The 24,177-nt window shown below is 36.7% G+C and overlaps 1 protein-coding gene across 3 annotated transcripts in view; it reads right to left on the bottom strand.

Moving 5' to 3' along the window:
• Positions 1 to 889: 889 nt before the first annotated feature.
• LOC104226062 (glycine--tRNA ligase, chloroplastic/mitochondrial 2) overlaps positions 890 to 24,177 on the bottom strand; it is a 31,678-nt gene continuing 8,390 nt past the window's right edge. For 2 of the 3 annotated variants that reach the window (XM_009777942.2, XM_009777945.2), the window contains 24 exons: positions 23,939 to 24,022; positions 23,625 to 23,711; positions 19,712 to 19,813; positions 19,438 to 19,501; positions 18,322 to 18,377; positions 16,744 to 16,815; positions 15,156 to 15,238; positions 14,272 to 14,320; positions 9,991 to 10,053; positions 9,814 to 9,903; positions 9,651 to 9,737; positions 8,949 to 9,020; positions 8,785 to 8,843; positions 8,501 to 8,594; positions 7,857 to 8,075; positions 5,695 to 5,789; positions 5,096 to 5,186; positions 4,917 to 5,021; positions 4,598 to 4,636; positions 4,136 to 4,225; positions 2,296 to 2,397; positions 1,821 to 1,902; positions 1,565 to 1,650; positions 890 to 1,247 (listed from right to left, as the gene is read on the bottom strand). In XM_009777942.2, coding sequence (XP_009776244.1) covers positions 1,149 to 1,247; positions 1,565 to 1,650; positions 1,821 to 1,902; positions 2,296 to 2,397; positions 4,136 to 4,225; positions 4,598 to 4,636; positions 4,917 to 5,021; positions 5,096 to 5,186; positions 5,695 to 5,789; positions 7,857 to 8,075; positions 8,501 to 8,594; positions 8,785 to 8,843; positions 8,949 to 9,020; positions 9,651 to 9,737; positions 9,814 to 9,903; positions 9,991 to 10,053; positions 14,272 to 14,320; positions 15,156 to 15,238; positions 16,744 to 16,815; positions 18,322 to 18,377; positions 19,438 to 19,501; positions 19,712 to 19,813; positions 23,625 to 23,711; positions 23,939 to 24,022 — 2,070 coding nt within the window. In that variant the 3' untranslated portion in view covers positions 890 to 1,148. Of the gene's footprint in view, positions 1,248 to 1,564; positions 1,651 to 1,820; positions 1,903 to 2,295; positions 2,398 to 4,135; positions 4,226 to 4,597; positions 4,637 to 4,916; positions 5,022 to 5,095; positions 5,187 to 5,694; positions 5,790 to 7,856; positions 8,076 to 8,500; positions 8,595 to 8,784; positions 8,844 to 8,948; positions 9,021 to 9,650; positions 9,738 to 9,813; positions 10,054 to 14,271; positions 14,321 to 15,155; positions 15,239 to 16,743; positions 16,816 to 18,321; positions 18,378 to 19,437; positions 19,502 to 19,711; positions 19,814 to 23,624; positions 23,712 to 23,938; positions 24,023 to 24,177 lie in introns of all 3 variants that reach the window. The other variant, XM_009777941.2, reaches the window with a different exon arrangement.

The following is a 24,177-nucleotide window of genomic DNA, read 5'->3' as shown; positions in this document are numbered from 1 at the left end:
AATTATTGCTATTATGTTACCTAATATATAGTATTTCATGTTTTCATGTGACCTTCATTAACTTTTCTCTTTATTTAATATCATTATCCATTTATATCCTTTAATATAATATAAATCAACATGTAATTTTTTTAATATATATATAAAATTATTTAAATTTATTAATATTATTTTTAAGTATTATATAGTAAAACTTCTAATATTTTGATTTACTTATTTATAATTAATTAATTAAGAAATAAGTTATATGTGGCTTTTTCTGGTTATGACATATGGCTAAACTAATTATTAGTTAATTTGTTATCCAATTGTTATTTAAGATATCCTAGTAAAACTTTAATTTGTGGTCCTATTATAGTTGAGTGTTTTTACCATAATTTTAATCTAATCTCAAGTTCAAATTATCCTTCTCGTCTATTTCTAATATTAAATATTTTTGAATTTTTAATTATTGCGATTACGTTAGTATTTCATGTTTTTATGTGACCTTCATTAACCTTCACGTGACCTCTAAGTTTCTAATAAAATCGTATCATCCAACACTATTTTGAGAAATCTTGTATGTCATTTTTGAAAAAATGATGATACTTTAACATTGCAACTTTTGCAATTTGTTCGGTTCCTTTAAAAAATTTTGAATATTTTATACTAATATTTATTTTCCAAAGATAAATTAAGTATGTTCAAGCATAAATATTAGACATGTGAAAGTTGTGCATCTTGTAGTACGTAAAGCTCTAAAATACTATATTGCAATCTATACATTTACAAGTACTTGTCAGGTTTTATGTCAAACATTGGACAAGTCTTTGAAATCATGGAGTTGGATGTTTGGTGGACTACCAGAAGACCCTGGATATTAAGAGTTTAGACGACTGTACAACAGTCAAAAATGCAAACTGATCATACAGGCGAGTTTATTGATTCACTTGTCACATTGTACAACAGTCTAAAATGCAAACTGTGACATTGTTACAAGATTTGTGTAAGAGTTTATTTTCTAGTTTCTCTGCTGTGGTCCTATCCCTTTTCCTAGCTGCCTCCGTGAAAAAAATGACTCCGTTTACTATTGGCTAATAGGCGATAGCTGTTTTTTCTTTGTTGCCTCAGATGATAGTATGACATGACCTAAGTGGACACTGCGTACTTCAAAATCCCGGTAAAACTGAGAAATCTACTATTCCCCTTGGCAAATCTGCTATTTTCTTCAGCAGAGCAAGCCGGTTTGTCCTGATCCGTTCGTCTTCCTGCAAGATGCATACAGAACAATTAATATGAAGAATTAGGGAGGCACAGCTATACAGTATACTTGTACCAGCACTGGACAATCACGGACAAACTACACTTTTTTAAGATTGAGAGAGGAGTTATGTTAACAAAGATAAGCAGATGGGTGCATGCACCAAGCAAGGAAGCCCTCCCCCAATAGGATGCTGAAAAGAATAAACTAAGCAAAGCAAAGATGATACTACTCTATCCAATGCGCTTATAAAAATTGGTTAATGCTTCAGAACTATTTAAGTTTTTCAAATCTAAGAAGTAAAAAGAAATCAGAGGATCTTACCACCATTACAAAGACCTCGTTGAAAAAATCCTCCAGCGGTTCTATAAGAACTGACGATGCTTCAACAAAATCATCAACTTCCATGTCTGTAAATGAACAGTCATACATGCACGCTTCACTTGCAAATATGTTGGTAAAAACTCAATCAACTAGCTAAATGTTGAATGTATTTACAATGCAATCAATCTGGATAACAGACAGCTATATTTGTTTGAATATATTAGGAAATGCAATTAATCTGGAGGAGAGGCAATACCTGGATGAGTTTTACTTCTTAGTGACAAGAAAGTGCTCCACAAAGCTTTTTCTTCATTTGTTTCAAAAGCTTGATCATCCACCTGAATTTACAATGAGAATATGTTTTACTTGATAAGAACGAACAACACTAATAGTCAGCCAGCTAAAATGGGAGTCCAAAGCTACACATCGTCAGATGACCATGGAGCTTGACAATATTAACAATTGTATTAACTAGTACAGCAGAGCAGATCAGAAACAAATTATTTATAGTTGAGCCATAGAGAAAAGCTTCTACTGTCCTACATAACACCTCAGTAAATGCCTTTTGCATAAGGAACACCATTTCGTTACAGGTGCAATTGACATGCATAGTTATTCTATACAGGAAAATCAATGGAATGGCAACAGAGAATGTTGCAAAACTTGTATAATGGAGTATAATAGCAATTAAACTATACAACGAAATTTGTTGAGCATAGAATAAGATTCACCTCCGCATCGACATTTGCATCCTTCCCACGAACAATTCTTGTTGGACGAGAATATGCTTCAACAACCTTAGGCAAAAGCTCTCCTTTGGACAAGGACTCCATCTACGTATGATGGCAATGAATATCAATTACAGTTTAAAACATCACAATACTCACTCATTGCTCCAATCAGAGCCAATTGTACACTTTATATTCAACACGAAACGAAGACAAAGTACATGTTTAACTGCAATGAAACAATTTCCAACACTCGGCCACATTTTGAAGAATTAAAGCTCAGAGCTCCTGGGTTATATTTTATATTTCTTGTTTCTTGATAAAGAGTAATACTTTATATTTCAATTACACGATATTCAAATACAGCTGAAGAGGTAACTTTCACTATGAGTACATGCAGGAAAATTTACGAAAAGAGGGTTAAAAAGAACACATCATCCTCCCAATTTATGTGGCATTCTGATGCGTCTTTGTCCAAGGCCCTGGATATAAAACTACTCAAGATATCATCTTGCCACCTTACGTAGAAATCAATGACTTAACACAACATATTGAGGTCCAAATTGCACATATGCATAAACTCTTTTAGATAAATTAAAGAATTGATAATTAAATAGGAGTAATTCAAAAAATACACAAAACACTATTATCATGATTAGATTTTCAGAATAATTAGTGACAGAATCCTAATGAACATGTTCTTTTTTTCAATTAATGGTACAATAGGACATGTTCAAAATTACAAACTTTGCTTTGAAAGTCGAACTATGGTGCAATTGGGGAGTAGTACGAAAGAGTAAGTTCATATAAAATTAGAAATCCTTAATTTTTTCGGATTGTACTATTGTAGAGGGCAGCCCAGGGGGAGAGTAGGGGTGTTTGGAAGGAGACAACAGTTGAACATCTAGTGCAGATATAACATATTGCAGATGCATCATGGGAACATCAAACTCCTGAACGTTCAGATGTATCTCTAACGCGTCCAATTTTTCAAAAGGACACTGCCCTCGAGCAGTTATGTGGACTACATGAACTGAGCAATAAGGAGCTTTGAAGAGAAAGAAAACTCATTAGTGCATTTACAAATAATCAAACTACTTTTATATTTTAGATGTGCTAATGAAATTTCAACATGTATGTTGAAGTGTGTGGCCATCTCATCTAAAAACTTAAATTGTTAGAGAGAGCACGCTTTATTTACTTAATTGTCTCTTCAACAGGCGCCCTCATGTGCAGGCTTCATTCATTTTTTTCATTGGCCAAGTACGTGGAAATTCATTTTTTAAAATGGTGGTGGTGAGACTCGAACCCAGGACCTCTGCCTGCTTTGAAATCATATTAAAGATAGGTCTAACTCATTCCCAAAAGCTAGCTCGTGAGTGAGAATTATCCAAGGCCATATAAGGAGACAAATGGCCTCCCACACCCACCGATGTGGGACTCAACGCCTCCCTCACGCCCAGGCCTGCAAATTGGAGCGTCGACAATATAAATGGGGGCCCAACATCGGTAACGATAAATCGAGGTTAAAATGGAGTGGGCCTACCAATGTTGAAGTGTGTGATCATGTCATCTAAAAGCTTAAGCTGTTAGAGAGAGCATATTTTATTTACTTAATTGTCTTTTCCACAATGTATAACGGATTGAATGGAGAAGAGAAGAACTCCTTGCACCTTATGGATAGAGGATATTCTGACTTTTGTTGATAAACATAAATAGAATTTTTTTCAAATTGCCGTATGTAATAGAAGAAATGTTGCCTCTTAAGATATGAAAGAGGCCAAAAGTATCAGCAAAGCATAAAACAAATGAGTGCACAATAAAAGGAAAGAAAGGTAGTTACCTTGTACACCGATTTAGTTGCCAAACAAGGTTGACTTGCACGCTCGGAAAGAACAGACCTTACGACTTCAGGGCTTATACCTTTGTCCATCTGTAATTGAAACGCAGAACATGTCAATAAGGAAATAAGGAATGGTCTTTTTCACATGGATAAGTAATGGAATGGAAAGGTCTCAAGACTGTCAATAAGGAAATGATCATACTCTTCGTCACATGGATAAATGATAAAAAGGATCACTGAAGAGATCAAAATTATCCCATGATGTTCAAATACTGGACAAAAAGAAACTTAGAACTAGTTCACGTGCTAAGATCTGGAACCCTAGAGGCAAAGCTAAATCCAACTCCAGATAAAACAGGGACATAATAGAAGGAATACTAACTGTGAAAAGAAAAAGAAAAGAAAACGAGAAAAACAAATAACAACAGCAGAATAATAGGTGTTCATGAAAATGAGACATACCAGAAATTGCTCTAGTCTTCGTGATACAAATTGTTGTACCTTAAATGGAAAAAAGAAAAAGATGTATCTTGTCAGATTATGACTCCTGACTTTGTGAGAATAAGCAAAGGACCGATTGCATCATATAAAGGACGAAAGACTTCCAATTTATCATTGAAGTTTACCAGGATTAACTTAGTATTACTAGTATATAGCATATTTAATTTTCTAGCATACAGGACCAAATAGGGCTAGTGAATTTTTCCTTTATTTCAACAGAACCAAGTAGGGCTACTGCTGCAATTCTACAAACTAATAAACGAATAGGGTGCAATCTTACATCATTGATTGTCCTGACATCTACTTCAATGGGCTGTATTGCAGCAGCAAGGTCTAAAGCCTGTCTTAAGTCTATATTTTTGTTACTTTCAACCAAGAGTTGCACCTGCAATAAAACAAACGCAAGCATTATTTTACAGTTCTTTAAATGAACAAAGTTTTTCAAAGATTAAGACATACAAGACCATATGAGATCCTTCGCAGGCCAAATGGATCATTACTTGAGCTTGGCTGACAGCCAGCAGCAAATAAGCCAACAAGGCTATCCAGCCTGCAGTAGAGATAGCACTATATGAGAGACGAAATAAAAATTGGGAACTGCACAGTCAAGAGAATGAGATTCAGGGAAAGACATTTATCATAGTGTCACTAGGATATTAAGTGCATTGGAGTTAAAGCACGTAGAAGTATTGCAATATAAAAACAACCTTGCATACGATATCAGTGGTAGCTAATTTCTAAGAATAACCAATTTGAGGCAAGCAGGTTAGTAGAGTACGGACTACAAATCAGAATAAGATTGCAAGTACACTACACTTTTCGATGCATTTGCAAATTTCTCCCCAAGGTTAATGCAAAACACGTGCAACATCTCAACTACGAATCATTCTACACTGATCTCAAGCAACTGGAAAAATATTTGCAAAAAAAGATGTCCCATATTTGTTTAGAACGCTAGAGGCAATTCATGTGACACGCAGTGACATGAACCATACTTTTCATAATCCTAATGACCATCTAGAAAACTTAAACTGAAAGGTGATCAACATTAGTCATACCTGTCAGTAATAGCTAAAACGGCCCCAACTTCAGTTTTTGGGAGCATATCTCCAGAAAATCGTGGAAGCGAGATCTCAAACAACGCCTCTGCAATCTGTAAAGCACAAGACAGCGAATCTTTTAATGTAGTCAACGAACATGAAAATAACACCAAAACAATGAAATAAATAACAAAAGTTTACTTTATTATAACTGAGAAATCCCGGAAGGCAAGGGATACACAGTTTGGAACTCGGTGGATAATGGGTCCACCCTACTACCCTTCTCCACTTAAATATCAGGCTTTTGTCTCAGTAGAGTTCGACCCGGTGACGCGCGCCTAACCCCCGCATCACGTGTTGCCCTCTTACAACTAGACGAAAGCCCTAGGGGCTTTCACAAAAGGCTACATTTTTATAATCAAAAGAGAATCAATGTAACACCAAAATAATGAAATAAACCACAAAAGTGCGAATCTACACTCTTCTTAACTACGTTACTCAAACTCTTCAAAAATGTTGTTGGGTATGTGTCGGATCCTCAAAATTTATTGCATTTTTGGAGGACCCAACACGGGTGCGGCAGCACTTTTAGAGAGTCCGAGAAACATAGCTTCTTAATCAAAGTGAAGAATCTACATACAAAGTTAAACAACAGGCAATTCTTTGAAATAGTGAACCTTTGCCTCAGCCAAGTATATCATTGGGACTTAATTACATGATAATGTTATTAAATAGTAATTAAGCAATCTATTCAAAAATCACTCAGCAATATTCTGCATCAAGCCTGTAACATGTGATTTGACAAAGTAGACCGCAACTCTCTGTGAAAACAATCCATATTGCATTGCCTTTGCCGCATGAAACTGACATCACTATGCTGTTACAAGAGTGCATACACATGAATGCAAACATATTAAGCCAATGGCGAAAGACACATCTATGTATTCCCCTTAATTTATTTTTTCTAGCCTGCAGATACCTGGTCCTCTTCTCTGTACTCGTCCATATTAAAAGAAATTCTTCTCTTATTCAAAATAAAAGGATAGAACAATGAACCCTCAAGTATTGTCAAAGGCGAAAAGCTCTAAAAAGCGCTATAGGTCTACTGGGGCTTTAAGTGCAAATACAATTTAAGTGTGCGCTTTGTACAAAAAAGGCACAACGAAGGAAAAAAGATAAAAATATATATGTAATTAAAGAAAAAGTAATGAATTCATTCATAATGTTTTCCTTAAAAAGAAGTACACTTATTTGCCGAGTTTGTGTTATTTAGACTGTTCGATTCAAGATAGAACTTATGGGCAGTGAAGTGCACGCCTTAGTTACTTGACTACATCGAATTGCAGCTTAAGCGAGGGGAAGCACCCTCCCTGAGCTTTCCTGAGCTTCAAGGCTTAAGCACGCTTTAAATGAGCATTTGACAACACTGGAATCTTCTCAGCATATTTGCTGCAAAACTTCCTCTCTTTGAAATAAACCTCTTCTGATGTTGATTATTGCTGCTAAAACACGAATTAAACATTGATTCCACCGGAATTTGATCTAAGTGAAGGTTAAAATCCAAGAGAACCACTCCTGTTAAAAGAGAAAAAGATCGGACTAACTTCATTTCCTCAGTGCTTTGGAAGACACTTTTTTTGCAGTGGTGCTAATATAACGATTAAACCACAGACCAGACATAAGGTAATGTACATTTAGAATAAACACATATGTATATGATCAATTAGCAAATACAATTAGGGATCGTTTGGTATGAGGTATAAGAAGGTATAGGGGTGATAAAAATTTAATACCACCTTAATATTCTATTTGGTTAGCAAACCAGGTATAAATTATCCCGGTGTTAATTTTAACACCAGGATAACTTATACCTTATAGAGGGTGGGGTAATTAGCACCAGTATAACTTATACCTTATTCTTAGAAATTATGCAATTGGCATTCTTAATACAACATACCAAACAGTGAATAAACAACAATCCCAGCATAACTTATACCGGCATAAGGCATATTCCAACCAAACGACCCCTTAGAAGATAATTAACAACAACAACAACATACCCAGTATTATCCCACACCGTGGACAATTAGAAGATAATCAAAAACCAAAAACTAGGATTAATCGAAAATTGAAGTCTCAACTTGCCACGAAAATATCCATAAAAATGTGGTTCTAACTACCTCCTCTGAATAGCCATCTCTAAGTGCATAGTGGCGCCCCATTGTCCCTGAGAGAGAGGTAAACTCTGTAACAACTGCGGTTGCAAGATCTGCATTGGCTAATGAGGCTGCATCTTGGATGACTTTTAGTTTATCTTCGCCTATTCCAAGAGACAACCCAACTTCACTAACCAAATTCTGAACTCGTGACATTTTATCTAACATAGTTCCTAGCTTCTCCTGCATAGACAACATTATCATTTTGCAAAAACTAGATCAGCAGAAATTAAGGGCTAAGAACCAACAAATTTGCTTCAATCACTAGCCAGATATACCATGTGAGACTATGGTCTCATAACAAAATTGTTCAAAGCACTAGTCAGATATACGATATGAGATTATAGTTTCATATGTATATTCATTTAATAAGTGAGATTCAGTAATTGCACCAAGAAAGTGCTGGTATGTCCATCAAAAAGACTAATTTAAGATTTGATATATTATAGACAATTCTACAAGACTTCCTTTTCACAGAATAAAGAATTAAATACTAAACCTTGTATCTATGTTTAACAATAAATAAGAATTCCCTGATCAGAGAGACCAACAAAAGCTGCAATTATCTAAAAAAAAGAAAAGTGTTAAGATGGAAATCTAAGACTTACATGGAAAAGAATCCCTTTCAGTTGAGGACGAAATTCAGAAAATTTTCTACTTGTGTCCATCTCGTAGAAAAATTTTGCATCTTCAAATCGAGCTCTGCACAGATGCATATGCAGTTCATATCTTTAAGCACATACCAGTTATCATAAAGAAAGCTGATACAGGATCAAAGTGAAATCATAAAAGGTGCAAGTATCTTATTTGAGCCTGCTTCGACTCCTGCATGTAGCACCTAGATCAAAACTTTAGAATGTTCAGGGAAAGAGCCCAACTAAAGGATAGTAACCTCAGCACAGCTTCATTTCCTTTTCTGACTACCTTGTCATCAATTGATCCATTTGCAACCTGAAAGATCAAATCCATATCAAGTTACAGACACAAATTAACATCTCACGTTCAGCTAAGCATGCCACTGTTTTCCACAGATACAAGATAGTAAGGATTTCTCACCGTGATGAAGTACGGCAACAGTTTACCGTTCTCATCTGTCATGGCGAAGTATCTTTGATGCTTCTGCATCACCTGCAATACGCGAAACACAGCTTTTAGATAAACTGACTCTAACAGGACGAAGAGCTCCAGAAATGCTCAAAAATAGCCATATGCAATAGCAAGGAAAATGACAAACACAGAATGTCATTCTTAAACCAGTACCCTCAATGACCCTGCAGTCAAGGCATGCTTGATGACAGTTACTAGCACCTCAATTTACTAGGTAGGGGATGATAACAGATATGCATGGAACCATGTAATTCTTCCCTGCACTGCAACCGGTAAGCAGTTATATATGAATTAAGCTATTACTTTTTGGATAGTCCGAATGAAAGAACGAGAAGTAGGGATATGTTATTATTTTGGTCCAAGAAAGGACTGTTGAGTGTTGACACATATAGTGTTTAATCCTAAAGAAAAGCTCTTATAGTATTTCAGCCTACACTAGCAGAAATATTACATAATCTTCCCAGAACTGTAGCATCTAAATTTCTGATCCTGAGAGAGAGATGGGTTAAAAAGGGATTGCCCTTAAGTAGAATTTCGAAATTCTTATTCCCATCACCAGAGGCATTAGTATTTTCTGCTCAACCCTAATAAAATCACAAAATGACAAAAGGGACAAAACAATTTAAAGTTCCAGAGAGTACTCGAGTTTACCATTATAAGAAGCTCCTTTGGAAGCTCTAAGAAGGAGTCATCAAATTCGCCAAGTACAGGTAGTGGTGCCTCAACAAGATTTACAACCTAAGCATCCAGGAAAATGCTTAAATACTATTCGTCTGACGATTGAATAGAAAAAGTCTGAAACTTCATCTGTTACCTCATCAAGCAAATCATTTTTCATTACAATATGGCCATGTATACTTTTTGCTAAATCATTTGACTGCTCCATAATTGTCTTCTTGCGTTGCTGATATTTGATAAAGGTTGAATATTTCGAAAAATCATCAACAAGCATAGGAAATACAAATGGAAGTTCATACAAAACTTGAATTACCTTGACATCAACAAGAATCCCAGCATCCTGCATTACATTTGCATAGGTTTCTGCATCCAAAATCTGTAGTATTTTGTTGAGAGAATCCATCAGAGATTTTGCTTCCAAAGGTAAAGGAAGTAGTATAGTAATTCTCCTTAGAAAGTGAAGCTATGAATTTCAATAAAATATTTAAAATAGAGACAAAGGAAACAAGAACTTGAATTGAATGATTATTAAAAACATATATAGGATAAGGTGTATTGTGGGCCGGGCCCATCCCGGGATCGGCCCGAGACCGCGGGCCAAACGGGCTGGTCTCAAATGGGCCAGTCTCTAATGGTGCATAAGCCCGAAGCGGGCCGGTCCAACCCAAATAGCCCGTGAGTCCGGGACCGTTAAGCCCGGGACCGGCAGGCGGGCCTGGGCCGGTTCAACCGGGCCTAACGGGCCCCAATGGCTATTTTTAAAATCTAGCCGTTGGTCTTCAATTTCCAACCGTTTGGGAGTTTAAAAATAGCCGTTTGGTTCCTAAACCTTGTCCGACTAGATGGAATTACATGTATGAAAGTTTAGTTGTTGCATATGAATATAAGAACCCAATAAGCGCAACATATAATGCTCGTGTAGGTGATGGTGATGATGATGAGCACCTTACAAATCAAGATTGGAGTAATGTTAAAATGCTTGTAGACTTTTTAGAACAATTTCATGTTGCTATAAATGAATTATCTGGCCAATATTATCCTACTATTTCTAACTGTTTAGTTTATATTGCAGCACTTGTAGATTTATTTACTCAATTTTCAGAGGGTGGAGTAATTTATCAAGAAGCTATTAATTCTATGAAAGCTAAGTTTAAAAAATATTTTTTCCCTATCCCTCTATTTTTGGTGTTGCTGCATTGTTAAATCCTACAATGAAATTAGGAGGTCCTCACTTTTGGTATTCAAAAATTTATAACGCTTTATCACTTTCAGCCGAGGAATTTGCTATACTTGGAGATGCAAAAGCCTCAGTTAAAATAAATGCTCAAACAATTTATAATGCTTATCAACTTGTCTTAGATCATGCTAGGCCAAATGTTCCAACTCCTACTTCGTCTAGTTCGCAATCATCTAAAAGAACTGCGGGCCTAAAAGCCCTTTGTTCTTGGATGGAGTTCAGGGGTTCTCAAGGTGATAATTTTGGTGATAGTTCACAACTAAATGAGCTTCAAGTTTATTTGTCGCAGGGACTTGAATCAGAGAATCCCGACGGCTCTTTCGATGTTTTGGAATGGTGGAAGGACAAACAAACACACTATCCGGTTCTTTCAAGGATGGCTTGAGATATTTTAAGTGTTCAAGCTTCAACAGTGGCATCGGAGAGCGCTTTCAGTCAGGCGAGACTTCAAATCGGTGATCATAGAGCGTCTATGAGGGAGAGCTTGGAAAAATCAGTACTCTTCAGAGATTGGATCCGTTCAGAAAGAAGAAATTTTGGACTTGCAGAATCACAACCGGAGATAGATGAAGCTTATGAAGAAATACTAGCGGAACTTGCGCAGGATGCTGCTTCGCCCGGAAGCGGTGATGAACAAGCTTCTTTTCTACCACCACCAACAGAAATTCCTCCGGACCTTGAAGGATTTATGAGATTTGTTAGAGATAATACATAGACTAATATGTAACTTGTATTTTGGCATATCTTCCTTAGTTTTTTTTCCTTTGAATGGTGGTATTAGTACCTTGTTGTGCTCATTCCATTGGGGGAGGAAGACTAAAATAGATATTGTCATTCTTTGTTAATGTCGTAATAATAAAAATTATAAGACATTCCCTTGAATATTTCTTTGCAATTTATTTTGTGTTTAAATTTGATATAGTATATATATTATATATCTAATACATACAAACTATATATATATATATCTAATACATATATATATATACAAGGCACTATATATATCTCTAATACATATATATATATATATATATATATACAAGGCACTATATATATCTCAAAGTGTAAATAAACTATATATATATATCTAATATATATAAACTATATATATATATATATATATACATACATATATATAAGGCACTATATATATCTCTAATACATATAAACTATAATTTTATATATATATATATATATATATATATATATATATCTAATACATATAAAGTGTGTATATATATATATATACATACATATATATAAGGCAATATATATATATAAGCTATATATTATATAAGGCAATATATAATTATATATACACACAATACACCCTTATATATACATACTATACATACTATATATACTATATATATTTATATAGCTATATATAAGCAATTTATATTAGTATATACATATATAGTTTACAAGAAATTGCCTTAGATAAAAAAATTAAAAAAAAAAATAGCCCGGAACAAAAAAGCTCATTAGGCCCGTTTAGGCCCGTGGGCCCGGTCCATTTAGCCCGGGACCATGTGGGCTTAGGACCACTGTGGGCCGGTTCCACCCATTGGGACCGTGAAGACCGGGACTATTTGGCCCGGGACCGCCAAAGCCCGGCCCATCAAGGCCCGAGACCGTTTGGCTCAGCCCGTTTAGGCCCAGGCCCGGCCCACAATACAGCCTTAATATAGGAGTCTTTTAGGCTATGTAAGACATAATAAGTAATTAGTCTCTACATTGGTAAATATTTTTTCTTGATGGTAACATAATTAACAGTGGGAAAATCTCGCTATTAAGAAAATGTGTCTTGGGCTTAACTCAACCTCAAAAGACAACTCATGAGATAAGGATCATCCAAGACCATCTAGGATACAACATCACATTCCCTCAACCAATCTAGGACACTTCACCCGTCCTCCCCTGGACGTCCACGAGTGGACATCTAGTGCGGGGACAACATAACGTGGGAGCCTAATGTTGGGTAAACCAAGAATAGGGATGGGTTTGGCTCTAATACCATATGAAAAAATCTAAACATCCAACCCAAAACCTTAAGGCAACAAATGGCGTAGTCCAAAACCATTAAACCCCAGTGGAAACTCTTACATAACCGATGAGGGACAAGTATAGAATTCCCTAACCCCCTCTTGCACATGTAACTTTGTTCAAGGATTTAGACATGGATTAAAGACTTAACATATTGTTTCTTTACTTCATCCTTTTTTTTAAAGGAGATATAATAATGGACCGGATGTATAGATAGACAGAGAGGGTTAGAGAGTATCAAAATTTCAACTGATTGGACCACTACCCTGGATGTCAACCATGTTAAAAAGCATATATTTTTTGGAACCCTAGGGATCCAGCTGATGGGTGAGAAGCCAGATTCCTCACTAATAAAAAGCTTGGGATAATACGCCATAACTATGACTAGTCCATGCTCCCGTACTCACGCCTTCTTGTCCTGGCTAACCTGTATTATAATGTGTTTTATAGAGCATTTCATTCAGAATTCTACGACCTCCCAAATGGAAGTGTGACATTTTCACTATCACCTCCCTTCAACAAGCATGCCTCTCAATCTCAAATTTTCATAGCCACTTTCCCAATAGGGCCTTATCATAAACTTTAAGATCTTTCACCTCAAGGCCTCACCATCTCTTTAAGAATGGTAACCGCCTTTCAACATACCAAAAAGAGGCTTTCTTGCTCCATCTTCTATGAAAATAGGAATTTCATTAGGAGTATTTCCAAATTCCAATTTACTTAAAAAGCTGGCCTATACACAATATTCAAACACTAAAGACATTCTAAAATAGTCAAATATTGTGGAAGAAACAGAAAAGAGCTGTGACACCGAACCGACCACCAGAAGAGACGAGACCAGTGAAACTATGAAAAGAACGAAAAACTCTGTCTAGGCAGGCGGTGTAAGGCTGACTGCCGAAGGCAAAAGCTACTTATGCCTTTAACAAAAACGTAACGGTTCTAACCTTCTCAAGAAAAAACACAAGATCGTAATGGTTCTAACACCACGTGAAAATAGAGAAAAAAGAAAAGAGCAGTTGTATTAAGTTGGATATCAACAATGTACAAGAAAGATTTCTTTTCTAATAAGTTATATAACTTCCTAATGTTCAGACATAATATCCTATGATATCTTATAAAATACAACGGAATATTGTATAATAGTCGCATACTCAAATTCAATGACTCTAGGCATATTTTGCACATATAACAATATAAATTCCCTTGATATTCAATCGTAATAAGAGAGAACACATGGCAGATGCAACAAAAGGATAAAAATATGGTGAGAAAGGCGGAAGCGAAATGTCTACAATTTTGTTCACAGACCTTAACTGTAGCTGATGGAGTATTGCGTAGACCATGAGATACATTTCCACTGTAGGAAAATAAACAAATAAGTAGTAACTAGTAAGAGACAAACCAAACGCCATAAAACCAGTAAAAAACTAAAAATGAACACTGACCACATAAAATCGGGAATACTACTGATAAATGCACAAAAATATATGCAGTCCAAGTTTTTCTCGAAAAAATGTGCCCCCGGTGTGTATTTTGAATTACCAAGGGCTGTGGCACAAATTCAAGATTTTGAATTTCATTAACAAATCTGGTGAACTCCAACAGGATGCATTCTGAAGTAATTTGAAAAATGAAAATCAAAGCTAAAATTACTGCAGCCTGCTGAGAATGTAAAATTATGGTAGTTGTAAAATAAGGAAATACTGGATACATCTACACTGGAAGTTTCACAGGAAGAAAGAAAAAGACAATCAAGTGTATCACAAAGTCAACTTCAAGAAAGACTTCCCTGCAAGTGCGGGTGCACTGCCCTAAAATAGTCGGATATTGAAAGAAAGCTGAGATCACTCACTAGTTTCTTCTACTAAACTTTCATTTTCCCTTCAAATAACCACATCCAACAGAGCTTTTTTCATTCTATTTAACATTTTACTGAAGTCACTTGACAAAAATTCTCGAGACTTTCTTGACAGAGGACATCAAACAGAGAATTAGCTGCCTTTCCCCCACCTGCCCCCCTCCCTTTGGTGATAGGTGAGTGCAATAGGAGGAGATAAATCAATGCCAATATAATTTAGGAGTTGATAAATTACTGAAACCTCAACCCTCCTGTTAGGCACATTTGGAATAAAGTAGGAATGGAACTTCTTTTGAACCAAAAAAAAAAAGTGCAAGCAGGTGCTCAAACTTGCCTTACAACTCCAGCATAAATGAATGGAAGAACTACATCTCCATGAAGGGCCAAAATCCAACGGATGGGTCTGCTGAATGCAACCTACATAACAATATCTCAATGCACGCTATATTCATATAGAATTTATACATTCTTTTATAGTTATAGATTTTAACAAGTTAGGAGCTGTGAAGAAAGAATTCAAGATAAATTTATGAATACATTTTGAAGAAATGCCAATTATAGCAATTATAGCACCAGAAAATGAAAAAGATTTGCTCCCATGGACATAACCCAAGTTGATTACTTTGTCGCAATACTAAAAAGGAGAAGAGAGAAAGTTGAAAGGACACCATATAATATATACACTTAATATTCAGGGTTGACTGTACTTTCCTTTCTTTTACTAATTTCAGGAGGGTAATTAGGACTACGAATAGTTCAAGGGTGTCACCAATAATCCGTGCCAAGTTTGGGGGGTGGGGGGTGGGTGGGTAGGTATTTTGCCTTTTGTTAGGGGGAGGGGGGTTGTAGGTATTTTGCCTTTTGTTAGGGGGGGGGGGGGGTTTAGGTATTTTGCCTTTTGTTATTGGAAAGAGAGAAAAAGGGGGGAAGAACGGGAAGCATTCCAAATGACAACCACGAAAAGCAGAAGTTATGTAGATTTTTCCAGAATAATATGTTACTATTGCCATATTTCAATGCCATAAAACATATAAATTAGTCTTTTTTCCTAACATCAAAAAAAATCGTGGACAAATAGATTATGACAAACCTCTAACTTCAATTCAAAAAGAAGAAAGGATATGAAAAATCAGAAAAGAAACATGATTGGATCTCTATCTACAAGAACACACATACGTGCTGAAAATTGGAGAAAGTTCCTTTAAAAGGGAAAGGACAATGAAGAAAACACACCCCCCACAATCCCCAAAGAAATGGAACAGAATATCTTATTAGCTTAATTAGGTGTGATATTGCATATCAGGATAAAGCAAAACGTCTGAACATTCCAAGATTGATTTTTTTTTCCAGCAACATATGCTATGACAGAGTAAGTATTCAAGCGATGTAAAGAGATAGGTCTTCTTCATGAATAATTGCCCGCTCATGACTGGAGGATTTCTTTTATCTGGCGTATCTCTTATTTGGCCTGAGCAGAATTACTCCTCTTCAGTATATCCTGCTTCTCTATCAAAAAATTTCTTATGAATGAAAACAAAGGCTTCTTTTCCTTTTGACAACAATAGGGACAAGATAGCTGCTAAATGCATTTGAAACTAACTTTCTGGTGAAACCTCAATTTCTCATGGTAACAGCCAAAGTGTTTCTGGCATTAGAGTTTAGTTCCAACCCAACTTTACATCCTAATATCTACTTGCCATCTTTTTCCCTTGCCACCCTGCAAGCTTGATAGGAAGGTTAACAAGAAGACAAATTATTCTGGTTATAGAAACCGGTTTGCCGCATAATATTCCTTTTTTTTAAGGATCAAACAAGGCAATAAAACACTTTATAATAAACCAACTGAAAAAGAAAAACACAAATTTGGTCACGACTCACGCATATTCCAAAGACAAAGGGTTAGTCAAAGTGATAGTACATACATCCGAGTTCCAACGCATAGACTTGGGGAATGATATGCTGGAGATTATGACAGGTAGCTCTTCAGACAAAACCTGTCGATAGTGACTCAAACAATGAGATCTAAGAAAAACTAAGGAATTAAAAATAAAAATTAAAACATACTTGTTAGTATATTATAAATTTATACAGAGCAACAGAAGAACTGCACGTAGCAACTTTTAAGAGATTGTTCAGGGACACAATAAGCATATGCAAAAGGCTATAATTTCCACTGGAACGGCTTAAGGTTTTATGTACTATTGGTGAGGATGGCATAAACGAAACTGCAAAAATTAACTTGAACTAGTACCAAACAGAAAAGGTTAAATTTTTCAGGTGTCAGTTAAAGATACAAATGAAAAGGGAGAAGGTCCAGATTTGCCCTTCCACTATGTGAAATGGTCTAACTTAACCCTCCGTTAATAGGTGGGGTCAATCATGCCCTCATTATAAAATTGGAACATATTTACCCTTATTTGCCAACTCAGCATTCGGAATCATTGAAAATATATTTAAAATTATAAAAATAAAAAGAAAATAGAAAATGAAATAAGATTGGGTCCTTGGACGAAAGCCAGCCCAAGTTGAACAAATAGCTCTTTGTCAAGATTTACTACCGAATTCTCCAATTACAGTGGTCATTTCTCTTAATCTGTCCCGGAACTTGACAACCAGTGACCAGCAAACTGCCACAATGTGCTACACGTTTCTTATAGGTGGTTCCATTGGTAGACCCAGGTACATTGTTAAGACTGATCCACCCTTACAATTAAGTAATGTGCAAAAGCTGCTCAATGTTCTCTACCTCTCCCTCTAGAATAATCGCACATGTATTGAGATGAACTTTAGATCTGAAACTACCTGAAACCATAGCATTATGTGCTTGAAATGTAGTAGTTGAGACACCTCTGCGTCAGAAAACACTAACGTATGATGAACAAGCATATGATGAGATATCTATACACTTCCTACCCACCAGTCACTTCTTGAGGGAACATAGTGTTGCAGCCTCTTATTCCAGCTATTTCAAAATGGTAATTCTCAGTCCTATGACCTCGCGTTACTGCAAATCACTTGAAGCCTCAGCATAAACTATAAAAATAGTGAACTTCTTTAGGAGGGTGAGCTTCATCCTCGGACAAATCAAAGTGAAAGAAGAATTTTGAGTAACAGTATATCTTTGGTTGCATGCAGGATGCTTATAGACAGAGAAATGCAGGATTGACACACAAATAGACAGAGAAAGCTTCAGAAGAAAAGAAGCCACACCATTTTGATGGAGCTTGACGCCAATCATAAACATTAAATGTGCGACAGAACTATTTTGCAGCCAATTCGCTTACGTGGACTTGAACAAAGGTAATATACACATTTCCATTATCCTGTTCATACAATCGTTATCAAATACAGCCAAACATCACAAGGAATCTCAATGGTTAACTCTGCAATTTGTAGCAGTAGCCTTGGTCACACACCCTACTAAAGTTAGCTAGTTGCTGAAAAGGGAAATTTTACTTTCTGATGAAAACATACACAAAACACTTATTTTCTCAGTGTACCTCAAATGCAAGCCGTGCTGGCTCCACCAAACGAGCATACACATATTCTGTTTTCCCTGCAATCAGAGATACACATTGAAAACACAAACATTGTTAGCACAAACGGTGTTACACTAACAAGTAACATGCAAACTATTGACACAAAAACACTAGTATATTAGCAATGCAACAACAATCTTGTAAATTAACAAGCTCTGCATAAGTTGATTCTGGCTATGTATAGTTTACACATGAGTGGCATATTTAGAAGGCCTAATCGGGATCATTAATACGCTTTAGATCTATGCAAAATTGGGGAGAAAAAAAAAGACAAAAAAAAGGCGCTGCCTCTTTCTCGGAATTGTTGTCATTTTCACCTCCCAAGTTAAAGGAGCAATATTTGACCAAAATAATGTAATATATCCTCATTCTGAAATGGAAAAAAGTAGCAACTTATAGTAGTTTTCATGTATTTCAAATTTTATTTTTATAAGTGAATGACTCTTTACCGATATAAGATCGAAAAATCCATCAAATTAGCCTCGAGGTCAACTGGAGATACATCTCCTATCAATTTTTCTGGTCAATAATGATAATTCCAAACTTCAAGTCCATCAGCAGAAAGTGAAAAAAGATTCAGGCAAAATAATTTAGAAAAGCATTGCCACCAATCAAAATGGCGGATTCTGGTTAACACACTTAGGCACTAAGATCAAGCCGACACAAGTCATAGAATATCAATGAATACATTCCAAGACCCAATATTTGCTTTTAGTGTTGACAACCTTCAAATAACAGATCCTTTTGTCAGACATTTTAACAAATATCTGCTAAGACATTGAAAAGGTACCATAGGTTTTTGAAGGTACAAGATCCTTAACCAGACACTGAAACTTTGAAATAAAAAGATAAAATGGAATAGAAAATTCAGAGAAAGTTATCAGATTTTTTAGTAATTAATTTTCAGGTTGACACAGATAACGAATAGCAGATCAGACGTCACAAAACAAATCTAAGCAGTTTTCCACATTTAAGCGCAAGTATTTTCTATGAATAGCATATGATAGACTAAATGAACACCAGAATTCACATGAACAAACACTGACATCGAAAGAATGTTCATCTGATGTAACGTACCTTCAGCTCGTCTATACATGGAGTCTAAAGGGACATTATTTCTGCGACAAAAACCTTCAGCAGCCTGAAAGTTGTATGAGTTGATAATATCGACTATGAATTAGCAAACACAAACTGATCTTGCATTCATCGAAATAAGAAACTTGATTAAAGCTCTGCTCAAAATTAAATCAAAGTCTAACAAACAAGCAACATATGCCAATATAGTTCTTAAGGCACATTGTAATACGGAATAAACTAAATAAAACAATAAACAAAATTCAATTCACTCCACCTTGGTAGGATTTCCTTCCTTATCAAAAGCTTTTGAAACAGGAGGTCCACGAACCTCAACCTCATTTTCCACTTGCTTAGGAAATAGTTCCTCAACGCTAACCTGCAAATGATCTTTATCAGCATCTATAAGGTGAAGAGAAACCAATGAATAGCGAGAATTTTGAGGAACTAAGTTAATGCATGGAAAAGATAAATGCTCCAAGGTCAGCACAAAGCCTATGGTGCCACTTGAAAAGACCCAGAAGTGCTATAAACATTGTAATTACTTTTATTAACCCGATTCATTTAGCAAGAAATCAGTCAAGGCACTGCTGGAAATGGATAGTTAGGTTCATTACATCCCTTGCATAAACTATACCAAAAAATACGAGAAGGTCTTGGATACTATTTTTTTTATAAGGTAAATTGTATTAATCAAAAGGGAGAGAACTCCCGTATTCAGGAAGTATATCAAAAAGTAGAGAATTTACATCAGAACATGATTCTCTACAAAAGGCGCCCAATCTTTTATACAAGTAGGGGCTATATGAGTGCGCACCAAAAAGCGATCAAAGATAAAAGACTATTCTTAAGATGTGAAAAAGGAGACTCAATCCCCTCAAAAGCTCTCCTATTTCTCTCCCCCCAAACTATCCACATGAGAGCTAACGGGGCGAACCTCCACGCTTTTTGCTTTCTTCTTCTACGGAAACCGACCCAGCTATATAACATCTCCTTTACAGCGCTTGGCATCACCCATTGAACACCAAAAAGATTCAGGATTGCCCTCCACAAAGCCGAGGACACAGGGCAATGCAACAAAAGATGATCAACTTCTTCCCCTGAGCTTTTACACATGTAGCACTAACAAGTGTAATTCCTCTCTTTCGAAGATTTTCAACAGTCAAGATCATTCCCCTCGCCGCTAGCCATGCAAAAAAGCACACCTTCGTGGGCGCCTTAGGAATCCAGATCGAGGAGTATGGAAAAGTGGCCTCCTCTCTCACCAACATACTCTGGTAAAAGGACTTTACGGTAAACAAACCATCACCACGCAAACCCCATCTCCAAGAATCACAAGATGGTCGGGGCCTGTCTTGCCCATATAGCAGTATCAACAAATCTTGGAGCTCCGCAATCTCCCAATCTTGCATGTTCCTTCTAAATGAGAGGTCTCATACTACCCCCTCCATGCTCGTTACGAATCTGTTGGACAATCAATTCCTTCTGGTTTGAAACTCTGAAGACGTGAGGGAAGGAGACCCTCAGAGTATCCTCTCCACACCACTTATGATTCCAAAAGCTGATTCTCCTCCCATCTCCCATGCCACTGAATGCTTCCAAATTCTTCATGATGCTCCTCCACATGCCACACCCGAAAGGTGATGTGATTGCCTTGGTCCTCCAACCCCCTCCCGTGGAATCATACTTTTCTACTATGACCTCCCTCTATAGGGCATGCTCTTCTACCCCGAATCTCCACAGTCACTTCCCCAATAAAGCTCTATTGAATACCCTAAGATCTTTTACTCCAAGTCCACCCCACTTCTTTGGGGAAGTGACTGTCTGCCAATTCACTAGATGAAACTTTCTAGTTCCATCCGCCGCATCCCAAAGAAAATTCCTTTGAAGTCGCTCCAGTTTTTCTGTGATGCTCACCGGCGCTTGCAACAGGGACAAGTAATAGGTGGGCATACTCGATAAAGTGCTTTTAATAAGCACTTCCTTACCGCCTTTTGACAAATACCGTTTCTGTCAGCCTGCTAATCTTTTTTCAACCCTTTCAATCACTGGATTCCAAACAGTAGTATCGCGCCCAATGGGAGACCCAGGTAAGTAGAGGAGAGGGAGCCCACCTTACATCCGAGAACATAAGACAAAGCATCAATATTAGCAACCTCACCCACCGGGAAAATCTCACACTTGCCGAGGTTGATTTTGAGTCCTGATACTATCTGAAACCACTGGAGGACCTGCTTCAGGTAAGTCAACTGATCCATATGGGCATCATAGAAAATCAGGGTGTCCTGATACTATCTTGGACACTATTGATTATCAGATTACCGAGACTCCATAATTAACCCAGTGAATCATGACAAAATGGATTAACTAGGAGACAGTAAGAGCATGGACCGGCAATATGTTCGAAACATACACAAGGCACAGAGCAAGGAAAGCGACACTGAGTCAACTCCAAGTTGGACTAAATGAACGTCGCAAAGACCGGCCATCGGCAACGTCTTCCAACTATGGAAGGTGCAGGAGGCCCTCTAAGAAGGGAAAATTGAAGTGGTGATGAGGAGAAAAAGATAAAGAGGATGACGATGATCACGATGATAAGGATGTAATTGTGTGGACCTCAGGAATCACAGTGTTGGATGAGGTGGAATACATAGACATGAAGGAACTTCGAGATGATGCTCACGTAAAGATAGAAACTAAGGGAGGAAAGAATGAAAGTCCAGTTGTGTGAGTTCACGGATTTTCCTATCCAGACATTCTATTTTCAAAAAAAAGGAGCTTATGTTTGTAATTTCTGAAACTTGTCTTACTCTTTAAAAGACATTAGACGTTCCATAAAAACAGATCCGGAAGAAACTGGCTTTGTACTATTTTAAGAACTCTTGTAAAGTTTTATGGGATGAGTTCCAACTTAACTCAAAACTCAACTTAGGAAGTGGAACACTCATCAAGGTTTGGAAAGACAAGTGGCTGGGAACAATGGCACTAAAAGATGAATTTCCAAATTTGTACCTACTAGCAGTAGATCAAGAATCCACTGTAGAACAATGTTCGCAGAACAGCTCTTGGTACCCTCAATTCAGGAGAGATTTTCAAGATTGGGAGATAAATGACCTAATGGAATAACTGGCCAAACTAGCACAGATTACTGTCAAACCCCAGCTGAAGGACAAACTGGAATGGGGGGACGGGAAATTTACAATGAAGAAAGTATATGCACACCTATGCTCCAACAATGATCTGATAAACAATTGGCCATGGAAACTAATTTGGAGAACAAAACTGCCTCCTAAAGTGATTTGTTTCAGTTGGGTTGCCTTAAATGAAGCATGCCTCACTCAAGACAATCTCAGCAGAAGGAGTATACCAATGGTGAATAGGTGCTACATGTGCAATTTGGATTCTGAAAGTGTTAGACATCTCTTTTTGCACTGTCCTTTAGCATGTGATATTTGGAACATGTTCCTCTCTATTTTTGGACTAGCCTGGGTCAAGCCTAACAGCATCAAGGAAGCATATGAATGTTGGTGCTCATGGAGAGTTGGTAAATCCATCAAAAAAAATTGGGTAATGGTACCTGCTGCTATCTTTTGGTGCATCTGGAAGGAAAGGAACCGTAGATGTTTTGATGGGATCTCAACTCTGATCCATGTAGTCAAAGCAAAATGCTTATTGAATTTGTTTAGTTGGCTAAATCAGGCACCTGTAACTAGTTCTGTTCAATTTTTTGATTGTGTCTGATCCTTAGTGATAGAATAGTTTTTTTGTGTATATGAGCAGACACCATCTCTCTCAATTGTAATCTTTTGCCTGCATCCGCTGGATGCTTTTAATGAAATCTCCTTACTTCATCAAAAAAAAACTATTTTAAGAACTCTTGTAGCATTAATACAAGATTTGATATTGGCTTTATTCTTATTGAGCAACTCATGTAACATATAACCGCTTTGGCAAAGGTTTCAACAAGAAGTTGCATGTATTGGAGCTCGGCTCAATCTTTTCCTTTTTTAAGTTACATGGATCTGAGAACAATCAAAAAAGTTTATTGAGAATGCTAGATAAAATGTTCAAAGATAATGCACTCCTTTTCCTACTACCTCCTTTCTCGTAGACATTTCGTACAGCTTTTCAAAGCAAACCAGACTAACAGAATATGTAAAGGGGACCAACCATAATGAGACAAATCCTACCACTAATCTTCGTGGGGTGCCATGCGTTTGTACTTCCCCATGAGGCAACCTTTGTTTGTCCAGTAACTGAACAACCAGATCCTTGAGCTGCAATGACCAGCACAAAAAAACAGATTTAACAGAGCAGTAATACGACCAACTAAGCGGAATTGCTTGAGAACTCACACCGGATGACATCAAAACAAATTAAGGCAAGAAAATGTAGCCCTGGTTTCTCTTTTCCCACTTCCCTTACCATATTTACAATATAAACTTCAGTAATAGAGATTTGCAAGTAGTAAAAATGAAAATCACATGAAAAAGAAGATATATACTTGCTTGCATGCACTCGATACATCATTTGGAGGCAACTCCTCAGTCCCAATTTCAAGAACAAGCAACCGCGGCTCTGAAGGCACCTGTATGGCCGGAAAAGGGTGTGCAAGCAAATTTACATAATCCTTTAGAAACATGTATAGGTTACAAAGAGAATGTGAAAGAAAATCTGGCAAGTTATGAAAGTCAATGTTCCATAAATATATTCTGGATCACATCAAGAAACCATAAAAAAATA

The sequence above is a fragment of the Nicotiana sylvestris genome, chromosome 1 (genome assembly GCF_000393655.2).
Source record: "Nicotiana sylvestris chromosome 1, ASM39365v2, whole genome shotgun sequence".
Lineage (NCBI taxonomy): Eukaryota > Viridiplantae > Streptophyta > Magnoliopsida > Solanales > Solanaceae > Nicotiana > Nicotiana sylvestris.
Note: the sequence above shows the minus strand (reverse complement) of the source record. Positions and strands in the feature narration are given on the sequence as shown.